A 12,929-nucleotide genomic window follows, 5' to 3' on the forward strand; every position below is an offset into this window, starting at 1 on the left:
AGCCATCCTCCCGAGGCCCGTCATTATCAGGCCCTGCAGTGCCTAAAGACCCAGCACTTGTAAAAGGGTCTGCTTTACTCGCAGGCAAGTCTTTCAACCGAGGAGGCCGGAACAGGATTGATGTGGGGGACTGACTATGTGGGGACTTGAGATCAGTGCAGGTTAGCAATGAATGCCTTTAGTGCAGTCTATCAGTGAAGTTTAGCAGTCAGTGCTATCAGTGCAGAGCATAAGAGCAGGTATAAGAGCAGGTTAGCAGTGAAGGCCATCAGTGCAGAGATAAGTGTTGGTTAGCAGTGAATGCCATCGTTGCAGGTTAGCAGTGAAGGCTGTCAGTGCACAGTATCAGTGCAGGTTAGCAACGAAGGCCGTCAGTGCAGGTTAGCAGTGAAGGCCGTCAGTGCAGGTTAGCAGTGAAGGCCATCAGTGCAGGTTAGCAGTGAATGCCATCTTTGCAGGTTAGCAGTGATGGCCGGCAGTGCAGGTCAGCAGTGAAGGCCATCAGTGCAGGTTAGCAGTGAAGGCCGTCAGTGCAGGTTAGCAGTGAGGCCGTCAGTGCAGGTTAGCAGTGAAGGCCGTCAGTGCAGGTTAGCAGTGAAGGCCGTCAGTGCAGGTTAGCAGTGAAGGCTGTCAGTGCAGGTTAGCAGTGAAGGCCATCAGTGGAGGTTAGCAGTGGAGGCCATCAGTGGAGGTTTGTAGTGAAGGCCATCAGTGCAGGTTAGCAGTGAAGGCCATCAGTGCAGGTTAGCAGTGAAGGCCATCAGTGGAGGTTTGTAGTGAAGGCCATCAGTGCAGGTTAGCAGTGAAGGCCATCAGTGCAGGTTAGCAATGAAGTCCATCAGTGCAGGTTAGCAGTGAAGGACATTAGGTCAGACTATCAGTGCATGCTAACAGTGCAGGTTAACAGTGACAGTCATCAGTGCCGGCTATCCGTGATTCCAGGAGACTGACTATCTTCTTCCCATCCGACATGCATTTGTTGGTCAGTGCTGCCACTGATGCTGGAGTGTGCATTTAAACAAATGTACAATATTTAAATATTAATCAGCAGATATATCTATGAGTTGTTCTGTTAGTAATCATCAATAGCCATCTTACCCTTCAGCTTTCTCCTTTACTTTCTGCAGCTGCAGGGTGATGATGCCGGCAGCGGAGTCTTTGCCTGGATAGACCTCCGTGGAGATCTTCTTCTGATTCTCATCCACCATGATGACCTTGATGCCTTTCCCCTTCAGCAGGTCACTCTTGGTGAGGACGTTCAGGTCCAGCTCGGTCGGCGGGCAGCTCGTATCCTGCATTTTCTTCACATAATCATTGACCTCTTTCTGCTGAACTTGTGTTAATTTATTTTTTGCTCCCTCAACTGGTGTCTTTTTCATATCGCTTTTGTGTTTTTGTTCATTGAAGAATCGCTCAGTCTTATTCCTTCCAAGAATTTTGTCGACAGTTTTACCTGCTTGGTTATTCACTGCTGCATGCAAAGGCTTACTCACAAACCCGTTTAGGCGGCTTGAAAGCAAATCGACAAAGTTATCATTGATCTTTTGGGATATCAAATCCAATAGTTGATCTTTCATTTTCTCTACAGCTGGGAAGTTGCGGCGTTTATCATCCTCATAGTCGGCAGCAGATTCTAGCTCATCGCATTCTTTGACTATGAAAGGAATGACTCGATTTTCAATCATGTCTTGAGTTGGGGCAGAACTTATCATCTGCACAAACTCCCCAGTTTTTCTTCCGACTTCAACACTCAGTTGGAATCCTTTCTGGATGACTCCTTTCACTTTGACCTCGTCCATGATTGTCAGAATGCCATCTTTAATGGAGTCGAGATAAGTAAAGAATGTTTCCATGGTGCTGTAATCCTCAGAGATGTCATCAACAGCAGACTGGCAAATATCTTCCATTGCACTATTCATCATCTGTTTATGTGTATCTCGAATCTGAAAAGACGATGGTTTTTCTGTTTTTCGGGCGATCTCTGACACCCCATTGACAACTGTAAACTTAATAATTGTTTGTTTCAAAACTTGATTCTGCTTGATGGAGTTTGCTATCATGCCTTTAAAGGCTTTATCAAAGATTTCCTTGAACACCCCTTCGAGTGCTGCATCCATGCCATAATTTAATGCTTGCATAACTCCTTGTTTGGCCATTTCTTGACCGGTGTACTTCACTGCCTGCACAAAGTTGTTCTTCATGGCAGAACTTGAGGCAAGGGTTTTGATGGAGTTGGAAAGAGAATTTTTGGAAATGTCACAGGTGGCTGATGTTACAGATGTTTTAACGGAAGAAACTAGCGTTTTTCCTGAACGAATGATGTCATCGGAAAGAGATGCAAATGTTTTTGCTCCACTGAGTAGACCTTTTGTCACTTTCATAACAGCCTGTGCTGCCTTTTTAATGAGGCTAAATCCTGCAGTTATGAGTGATAGCCCAATACTAATGGCCTTGGATATTGCCCATTCTGCCCAATCAAATGCCCCTTTTATCATACCTTCGATCCCTGATATCATGTCCGAAACACCCTCAGAAATCAGACCCATACCGAACTGACTAGCCGTCCCACAGGTGAGAACACACACAAGAATCCCAGCGAGGACCTGCAAAGCTCCAATTATGAAGCAAATGAGAGCATTGATGGAGAATTCTGGTTTCTTCTCGACTTCAAACACAAAGGACAGGCCATAGTCATACAGCACATTGACTTCATCGGTTGTTATAGGACTGTGATCAGTTGCCAATGAGAAGACGGCCTGGTCCTTGGTAATAGCGTTGCTTTCGTTCTTTTGGAAGTCAGTTAGCTTTGCAATGGATTCATCGATGTAGTCGATCAAGGACTTGAATAGACTCTTGCGCGTCTGCATTTGTTTTGTGCAGTTGGGATCGTCTCTGTTGTGAGGTTCAAATTTGGCTAAGCAGGACATCTGGCAGGAAACGGTGGTGTTCGTCATCTCAGATACATAGATTTCAATCATCTGCTTAGATTCTTGCAAGAGATCCAATGCCTTCTGCATGTAGCCTGCCTGTCCCAGATTAATTGTAATGTAGGCCTGATTGTATAGCGAGACGGCACGGTACACCCGATCAGTCTTCTCTGCTTTCTGCCAGAATGATAGCGCCCCATAATCCGATGCTTTGTTCTGAGTGTGGAGGTACATGCGATCCATAGCCTGTTTGATGAAGTCGTAGAAGTTATCTGATTCTCCTCGCAGGAGGCTGTCTGCTCTCTTCTGAATCAATTGGCCAAGGTCTCTTTTTAGCTCGTTGATGTCTTTGTGTTCATCTACGTCCTTGTCATGTAGTGTGAGCCAAAGAGCCCAGCTCTCCTTTAATGCATTGAGAGCCGGGCGGTAGTCTAGCTTTGTCTGAGAGTAATCAAAGGACCCACTGTCATTCGATGAATCAGAAGATTTGTAGATATCACGTTGTTCTGCCTTACTGTACTTCCCTTGAAACACATTGAGATGTTCACAAAACTTCTGAAAGAGTTCTTCTCGCATCTGTACTTCAAAGAGCTCCTCAGCCTCCATCTCTGCGATGTGCATTTTATGGTATTCTGCTCTGAGTTGTCTCATCACCTCGATGGGTTGGTCCTGATAGGATGCTGACAGTTCATCATAGTTTATTATCATTTGGACCATGCCAGGGCTTCCTTTGCGAGAGGTTCTGCCAAATATCTGCTTTTCTACCCTCATGTTTGTGGGAAAATGTGTGAGAATCACAAAGAGTCCTCCACATTTATTCACATCTTTAGTGATTTTAACATCTGTGCCTCTTCCACCGAGATTTGTGGAAATGATAACATCTCCTGCATCAAACATTCTTGTTTCAATATTGTGTGTATCACTTCTGGTGTACATAGTTACTTTATCTGGCTTGGAAACAGCTTTTAATTCTATTAACTCTTTTTTAAGCTTTTCAGCTGTTTTCACATCTTCGCAGACAACTAAAGCCGCTTGGCCCTTTCCCCACTGGCTTGGACTGGTGCGCTCCTTCACATGTTCACAGATACTTTTGATCCAGGCTTCACGGCCACCAATGACCTGTAGAGTTGGTAGCTCAGTCCTCTTAGTATGGCGGTGAGTAGGCATAACATAGCAGGATACTTTGTAGTGTTTTTTAAGATATTCAACCTCTGGTTCATCCCCTAGAGTCCCAGAGACCCCAAACATACCTGTCCCTTTAGTGTATCGCTGAAGGAAATGAAAATTTGACATGAAGTTGGTGACATTGGACAGTGGTGAGATCGCCAGCTGGTGCTTCATCTCCAGGAACTGCTGTAAGCCGTCACCCCAGCGCTTGTTCTTCTCAAGGACACCGGTGGCTTTGAAGTCCACTGGGATGATGGAGTGGTATTCATAGATGGGTGAGATGGACTTCATTTGACTCATGTCTGTGGCTGATTCTATCATGTACTCTCGATCCTTCTCCATCACGATTGCCTTTATAGCATTTTCCACAAAGACCTTCATCCTGTTCTGTGTATATTCCTTCAGGTAGCCTGGCAGGAGAATAAAGGTCTCGTCCTTATTCTCTTGTTTATCTGGTGGCTGATAGGTATCTGAGTACCTGATTCTTGATTCCAGTTCAGTGACAGCTCCTTCGATCAGAGCCTTCTCGCTCATCACCACACAGGCACAGCCATGTTCCAGGAGAAGAATGCAAATTTTGTCATTATCAGATGAGGATTTAGTTTCTGTTGTGGAACTGATATCAAATTCAGATGCTTTACCATCCTCTACCTCATAATATTCAAAAACAACGGCATCTTCAAGAACCTTCTGAAATATAGACAAGAGATCTCGCTGCTGAGCCGGCCCAAGTTTATCCATGAGTTCTTTGATTGCAGAGTCTTGTGGCTCTTGATCAGACTCCACTAGGGTAGATTGAAGCTTATTCACATCCTCTTCAGTAAAGAACCCCAGCTGCAGTCCGGGTAATAGAATGTCAAGGGAGGAGAAATGCTCGGATGTGTTTGGCCCCATGACTGCTGCTGCAGCAACTTTGTGAAAGTATTGTGTTCCTGTGGCCCAAAGAATGTCACCAGTTTTGGCCTCTTGGATGGGTTGGCAAGTACATATCTTGGCCCAGATGGCTGCCAGCAGTTGTTCTAAGTGCCGCATTCCTGTTGCTGCATGTGAAAGGTATGTGACTTGGACGCCGCTGTCTAAGGTCATATAGTCCACTTCATCCACAATGGCTATGTCAAAGGTCCGATCTCCTCTGGTTTTGCGTTTTTCAAACTCTTGTTTTAGAATGTCAGCAGCAAAGTTCTCAACAGTGCCATACACAATATCAGCTGCATACGCCTTTTTAATTGCCTTGTCAATTTCTCTTGAGTCGGTACATTCATCTAACCCTGGTGGTGGCACAACGTTACAAGACACATCAAACATCTTGTAGAGTTTGATCCATTCTTCTTGATCTCGACGGGCAAGCACTGGTGAACTTGTGATAACATCAACCTTCTTCCCTCGGATAGCATGAACAAGGGCGAGCATGGCTACAATGGTAGATTTACCCTCTCCAGTAAAGATTTCCAAAAGACAACCATTGCATGCGGAGTCTTTAGAAATTAGAAGAGTCAACAGAGATGCGAGTTGAGTCATGCGTGGAAAATAGCCCTCAAGCTTCTTCCCCGAGTGATTTATAAAAGTTGTGGTATCCTGAACAGCCACACACAAACCAATCAACATTTGCACCAATTTCTCAATATCAGGATTTTCAAAGTCCATAGATCTGGTCAAGGCAATACCTTCTTTCTTCATATTTTCATCCAGATCTATGGTTTCAAATGCTGGAAGCCGAGCTCCAACTTCACTGAGCACTTGGTCCAGGATAGAAAGAACCTTTTCAGGATAGTTGTTTTTTCTCATTTCCGCTAGGATGGTTTTTAGGTCCTTGTCTTTCTCATTCTTTACATGTTGCCGCAGAAGCAGCATTGGATCCTGCTCCTTCAAAGATGCAATGGTTGTGTTTATTTCAATCTGGTATGTCTGCACACATTGAAGGATGGCCTCCACCTTCTCTTGTGAAACGCTGCTCTCCTCCACCTTCAGGGTGAATTGAACTGCCTGGATTGGGGTCCAGGTTCCACTGAATAATATGTGTCCAAGAAAGTCTTGGCTGGTGCTGGAAAGCTCAGAAAAGACATCTCTTGATAGTTTCCCAGCTAAGGTCTTGTTTGTGTTGTACAGTTCCTCAATGATATGAAGACGAAAGCTGAATATGTCTTTTGTCTCGTTTGAGGACTGTGTTATTCCCTCTTCTTTCAGTGTTACCTGGATTGTTGCTTTAAGGAGACTCAACTGCTCAGTGAGTGAAATATTCTCAACATAAAAGGCGTTGTCCAAACCTCTGTGACACCAGATGGGTATGTCCTTCTTCATCAGGAACTGGGCTACAAGGTACTGCTGGAGTGTTTTCATCCGGTCACCGATGTCCAGGGATTCCATACCCTTCTCTTCTTTGATGTTGATGTCAAGCAAGAGCTGTTCAAACTTCTCCTCTACATTCTTTTCCTGCAATGAAAAGAAACATATTTTATTTACCTAATCAGTTTATTGCATCAACCAGGTCTCTATTTTCACCGAAACAGTAGGACCGCTCGATTGCCTTGTGTATCAGCTTTGTAGGTCTAGCATGAGCGCCGTCCTGTCCTAAATATAAAATTGTACTCTCTATAAAATATTGATATGGTCTAAAAGTCATGCTTTATTTACTAAGCGTGTGTGCTGATTTTGTTAGTGTGTGATAAGTTGGTGCTACTGGAAGGTGTAATGTGCTTGCACCAATGGTGCACTTTCTTATAAAACACATTCAGTGATAGCCTGTGGTTTTATACATCCCCCATCCCTCTGAATTTGCCAATCAGATGAGTTTGAGATAAAGTTACATTGAAACCATCAAGTTCTCCAGTTTTATATATTTCATAGATTCATAAGCTTGAATCTTCCCCGTTGTCATGGTGGGAGTCCCACAGCAACAGCAGTATAAAAGCATTGTGGGTTGATAGGCCTTAGAAAACCCATTAAAACAATAATATTTGTTAACCTATTGAACTTGTTTTAAAGAATACAAATTTCAGCCAATCAGAGCAGAGATCCAGAGACACTCTCCCTCTGCAGTGCCACCATACCTCTGAGTTCTTACGGAACATTGTGTGATAGTTAGAGTGTCTGAGCTTTGAGCGTTTCACCTGTCAGCAATTGGTGACTTTTTGAACGTGTAGCTACTTCTGCAGAATCACTGACAGAATATCAACATCGGAAATATCGACGTAAAAAATATCGGAGGTAGAATATCGACATAAAAAATATTGAAGTCCTATCTACATTAAGGTAAGTGCAAAAATAGCTGAAAAATAATATTGTTGTAAAAAAGATTGTATTTTAAATGTTTAAAAATAATATAAAATTAAAGAAATAATACATATAAATAAGATAAACATACTTAAAAATATATTTACCATTATAAATGATATATATATATATAATAAAATATATATAATTACTTAATAATATTTACAATTAATTACTGTAATAACTTATCAATTGTTAAAAACATTTTATCATTTATAAATACATACATACACATACAACAATAATAAATACAAATATCAAAACTAAATATAACAAATATTGTATAGCGTAGGGTTTAAAATTACTATTTCAACTCCAGAGAGTGCAACAGTAGGGAGGTGTCGGATAGCGTATGGGTAAAAATTACTATTCCAACTCCAGAGGATGCAACAGTAGGGAAAGTGTTGGATAGCGTAGAGGTAAAAATTACGATTCCAACTCCAGCAGGTGCAACAGTAAGGAAAGTGTTGGATAGCGCAGGGGTAACAATTACTATTCCAACTCTAGAGAGTGCAACAGTAGGGAAAGTGTTGGATAGGGTAGGGGTAAAAATTACTATTCCCACTCCAGAGAGTGCAACAGTAGGGAAAGTGTTGGATAGCGTAGGGGTAAAAATTACTATTGCCACTCCAGAGAGTGCAACAGTAGGGAAAGCGTTAGATAGCGTAGGGGTAAAAATTATTATTCCCACTCCAGGGAACTTCTGTCTCTTGGGGCATGAAAAGTTTAGATAAATGTATGTATTCTTTGAGTACCTTTTTCTCTAGGTTGCCCGTGTAACAATCTTGACAACTATACTCATTTCTTAAAAACCTTATAGAGTCAGTCAGTAGAAACGCTGCCCATACGTATTGATCATGTGTTATTATTTTCCCTCGAGACCTCTCCAGGATAACCAGTGACAGCACCATGATTTTTTACCTGTAAATATAAATGCATATAGCCCCGATTTGTGTTCCAAAAGAGTGAAAGTGATTCGAGTGTGTGTGTAATATCTTTATGCGACTATTGATGAATGACACGATAAATATATCGCATAAATTACGAATCACGCAAGAATAGATATGTGGTTTGTACAAGCCTACAGATCCATAGTGATCAAAAAAAGACTATGAGAAAAATATATCACTTTTCTCCACAGGTTACAACTAATAACCACACAACTGCATTTTGCCTCTTGGAATTTTAAAGAGCATCGTTTTTTAATTCCTCATGTGTTTTTTCATTTCCTCTTTTTTTCCTATTTCTTCTAGAGACCAGACTGGGTCATCATTTTCTTTTGTGAGGGCCAACTCAAGCCCTGATATTTAAATAGAATAGCCTATTTTTGCTATTCTATTTTAGGAAAGTAGGCATACTACAATTAGTAAGTTACTTGAGTACAGTAGGGATTAACATAGGTCCTGATGAGTAAAGCAGAAGGGGACTGCTTATGAAACATGTCGACCAAGTAGGGCCCATCATACAGCCCTACCACAACCCCTTTTTAACATTTCCAGCTAGAGAAGCAAATAAATCATTTTTTCTACTAGCCAGGAAATTTTTAAACCCTTTTTACATAGTGCACTCTAATCCCTACACCCCTTATCACTCACACATTTGTCACACCACACATAGTTTGTTTTCAAAAATAAAAAGTGCTCCCACGTAGTCCGTAGGTCGTAGCACGCCCTGCCCCTTAGAGGGACGGGAAGATCCCAATGATGAAGCATGACACTTTGGGAATCATAGTCTGTGCGGGGTATTTTAAAAACACATAGTGCTTGCCTTTGTCGTTTACAAAGACCAGCTACATACACTACATTTCACTTTGTGATAATTGAAAAAATAAAAATAAAAATAGAAATAGCTATTCACACACACCCATTGATAGAATCCCATTGTTTGATTATCCAGTTTAGGAGGTTGATTCTATCACTCCTACCTCTACCCTCCCTCTTTTGTTTATCTGGGCTTAAAATATATCTTCAGAAGCAGTCGGTACAGTCTGACTAATAATTAGAAGGTACAGCTTGAAAATGTCACATGCGGGGGTGCCATCATGTACCCAAGATCATCACCAAATTTTCTGTAGTATGCCGTAAGCTGATGTTTTCAGTGGAGGTGGTTTATTCATTGACTACAGGGTTGGGTAGCCCATACAACATAGGCTCCACCAAGCACAGCTCAGCCTCCAACTGTCCACTCGTAGTGTATTCCGGCATCACTAGGTAACCAGTAACATTCCTCCTGAATATGAAATTCTACATTGGAACACACACACATACTGGGAATGAGTGCTGACATAACTTATGAAAGATGCAATACTACAGACCGCAGCTTTGTTGTTGGGAACGTGGGCGATACAGGCGGTCTAAACGCCAGTGACTACAGCGGCCTTGACGACATTGAAGACTAGAACATTGACGACTACCTCCACATCATCAAGAGCTCTGATGGAAATGACTACATCATCGATGAAACCATTGACGGCTGCCAGGGTTATGTATCCCTGCTACGGCTAGACCGACTCGAGCAGCATACACATCGGAGCTGGGATACATAACCCTTTCAGAATTCCTACCAGATTGGGCAGAAGGTTGTTATTCTGCAACCTTACGTGCCATAGCAAAGAATATGAGAGAAGAGAATGAGAAAAAGATTGACTACTGGAGAGTACATCACCAGGATTAAAACTCCACATACAGAAACCCTTTTTGGGTTAGAAGTATCACCGAAAATACGAGATCTCAAGACACGAATAACAGCCCTGAAGAAGTCACCGGGTAATCCTATGTAACAGTGACGAAATAAGTGTTGGCTAAGAAACTAACCAAGTGAAGTACAGCACATACTCCGCTTACAGAAGAAACTGAATAAATGACCTCAACAAAAATAAAAGACTCGTCATATTTATGATACATGGATGCCACTTCATGCTTGTATTTTAAAACCTGTGCAGGGGATTTGTTTTCAATGTAGTAAAGTGGTCTGTTGACCACGTATTTGGGGAAGTGGTGTTTTTTTCCCTACCTAATGCTCCATACCGAATTTTGTTACAACTAATTGATATATGTGACATAACCTGAGAGCATCATATACCTATTGCCTGCCACCATTTCTAGTGAATACAATTTAAAGAAATCCATAGATCTGCTGGATGCATATTTCCACATTCCCATCCACCACAAACATTGATAATTCCTTTGCTTTGAGGTGCAGGGTGCCAATGTTAATTCAAGGTGCTTTGCTTTGGCCTTTGTTCCGCCTCTAGAGTCTTCACGAAATGCATGCTCCAGAGGTGGCCTTTCTGAGAAGAACAAGACGAGTGGCTCGTAAGAGGTTTCACTTTTCTCTCAGCTGCAAACTCGACTTGTTCCTGTCTAAACCTGTTCTAGTTCCTAGGCCTCCAACAGAACAAAAAGAAGTCTTTGCTAACTTCTTCAACATCAGCAGTCTCTCCAGGACTGGCTATAGACACATTGGACTCCAAAGGCATTTCCCACTTCAGAGAGAAACAAAAGGCTCAAGACAGCAAAAGAAATACTGTCAACAAGAACGCCCACTTCAGTACAGAAGTACAAATCAATGTTAGGGGTGATATCATGCTGCATCCCGTTAACAGCAAACTGCTGTTTATGAATGTGTCCCCTGGAAGAGCTGGGCATGCAGTGGGTGCAAAGTCGAGGGTCTTTCAAGGATTCCATCTCAATAACTCCTCAGTTGAAGTCGGCAATGTCCTGGTGGATGGGCATACACAATATTTCCCAGAGCCTCCTATTCATCCCGGTACGGCTTCACTTAGTGATGACAACAGATGCTTCTCTCGAGGGATGGGGAGCTCATCTGCAAGCTCTTGAGATCCACGGCAAGTGGACTGTGCAGGAAGCTGCCTCCCATATCAATCTCTTGGAGCTGAAAGCGGTCTGCCTGAGCCTTCAGGATTTTGTATCCAGTTTATGCAATGCCTGTGTGTCTGTTCTAACAACCATCACCAAAACCATGTTCTACCGGTTAAAGCAAGGGGGCATGAACTCAACGATTTTCTCAACTCAAATACAACAGATCTGGGAATGGGTGATCAGAAAGAACACAAGCCTAAAGGTGGAGCATGTCCTAGGAGAAAAGAACGAATAAGTAGATGCCCTAATCCAGACTGACAAATAATCCCGAGTGGGACCTGAATCGATATCACCTGACCAACGTGTTTTGGAGATAGTGAACACCCAACTGTTTGCTACCTGGCTCAAAGAAAAATGCAACCTGTTTGCCAGCAGATATCCTCAACCAGGATCCAGGGGAAATGCTTTTAATATGGCATGGAGGGTGATGTTCTCATATGCCTTCCCGCCCTTTCCTTTGATCCCCGGGATCAGCAGGAAGATGAAGCTAGAACCGTGGTGTTTAATTCTAATAGTTCTGGCTTGTACTAGTACACCGAGCTTCTTCGCCTATCAGACAGCTCTCCTCTCACATTCCTGCCAGCGGAGGATCTCCTTTCATGGAGAAAGGGTCAAGTGCTGCATCAGCAGATCTGATCTCTAAATCCGACTGCCTGGCTCCTCAGGACACTGAGCTCAAGTCATTTAATCTGTCTGAAGATTGCAGAATGATTCTACAACAAGCTCAAGCGGAATCTGCAAATAAATGTTATACCGCAAAGTTCTTCTTTACTTGCTGCATCTAGCATTGCCAGGGTTGTCTCATGCTTCGGTCAAAGGTCACCTGACAACAATATCCGGATTTAGAAGAATGAAAGGAAAGCTCTCTTTTTGCTCAAACAGCCTCACTAAAGAGCTTATGAAAGGGCTTTTTTGGGCGTCTACGCTGGTTCAGCCTCCACCGGTGACCTGGCAACTCAATACAGTCTTGTCAAAAATAATAAATCCTTCTCTTGAGCTGATTCAAAAGCCTAACTTAAAAAAGAAAGTCCTAGAAGGTTGCTTTTCTCTTGGCTATTACCTCTGCAAAGAACATAGGCAAAATTCAGGCTCTAAAAATCCAAGAACCACATCTTCTATTTCTGGAAAACAGACTAATTCTGAGAAATATCCTCAAGTTAATTCCAAAGGTGCCAACCACTTTTCATCTCAATGAGCCTATTGTCTTGCCAATGCTTTCCCATAATCAATCTTTGCCTGCGGAAAACATTTTCAATCTTTGGATTGTTCAGCAACGGCAGTAACGGCTGCTGTCATTGGATCCTGCCTTGATAAAGCAGGACGGCCTCTGTCAACGATGGTGCAGGCGCATTCCACAAGAAGAGTGACGGCTTCTTCGGCCCTGTTTGGGGGGCTTCACTCCCTGACATCTGAAGGGCAGTCACGAGGGTTAATGCCCATACGTTCAAGAACCGCTACTGCTGGGACTCGTGGCAATAAGCTGATGTGGCAGGTGGACAAGCAGCGTTACCATGTCTGTTTCCATAAGGCATGCTAGTTTGAGTCTTTTATAAGAAGTTGTATTTTTCATATTGTTTTCCCTCTTTCTGTCACTTTATACAAATGTCTAGCGCATGATATATGAACAGGAGTGCACTAGATATTCAAATTTTATATTTAAGCCTAGCCCATATGCATTTACGGT

General features: G+C 42.7%; 1 protein-coding gene across 1 annotated transcript in view; it reads right to left on the bottom strand.

Annotated features, from left to right (window-relative positions):
- Positions 1–12,929, bottom strand: part of LOC144819181 (uncharacterized) — a 244,180-nt gene that overhangs the window by 149,632 nt on the left and 81,619 nt on the right. Inside the window, exon 4 of the mRNA XM_078677153.1 lies at positions 1,099–6,524. Within this exon, the coding sequence (XP_078533279.1) occupies positions 1,099–6,524 (5,426 nt within the window). The remainder of the gene's footprint in view (positions 1–1,098; positions 6,525–12,929) is intronic.

This window comes from Lissotriton helveticus, chromosome 2_1 (assembly GCF_964261635.1).
Source record: "Lissotriton helveticus chromosome 2_1, aLisHel1.1, whole genome shotgun sequence".
NCBI classification, from domain to species: domain Eukaryota; kingdom Metazoa; phylum Chordata; class Amphibia; order Caudata; family Salamandridae; genus Lissotriton; species Lissotriton helveticus.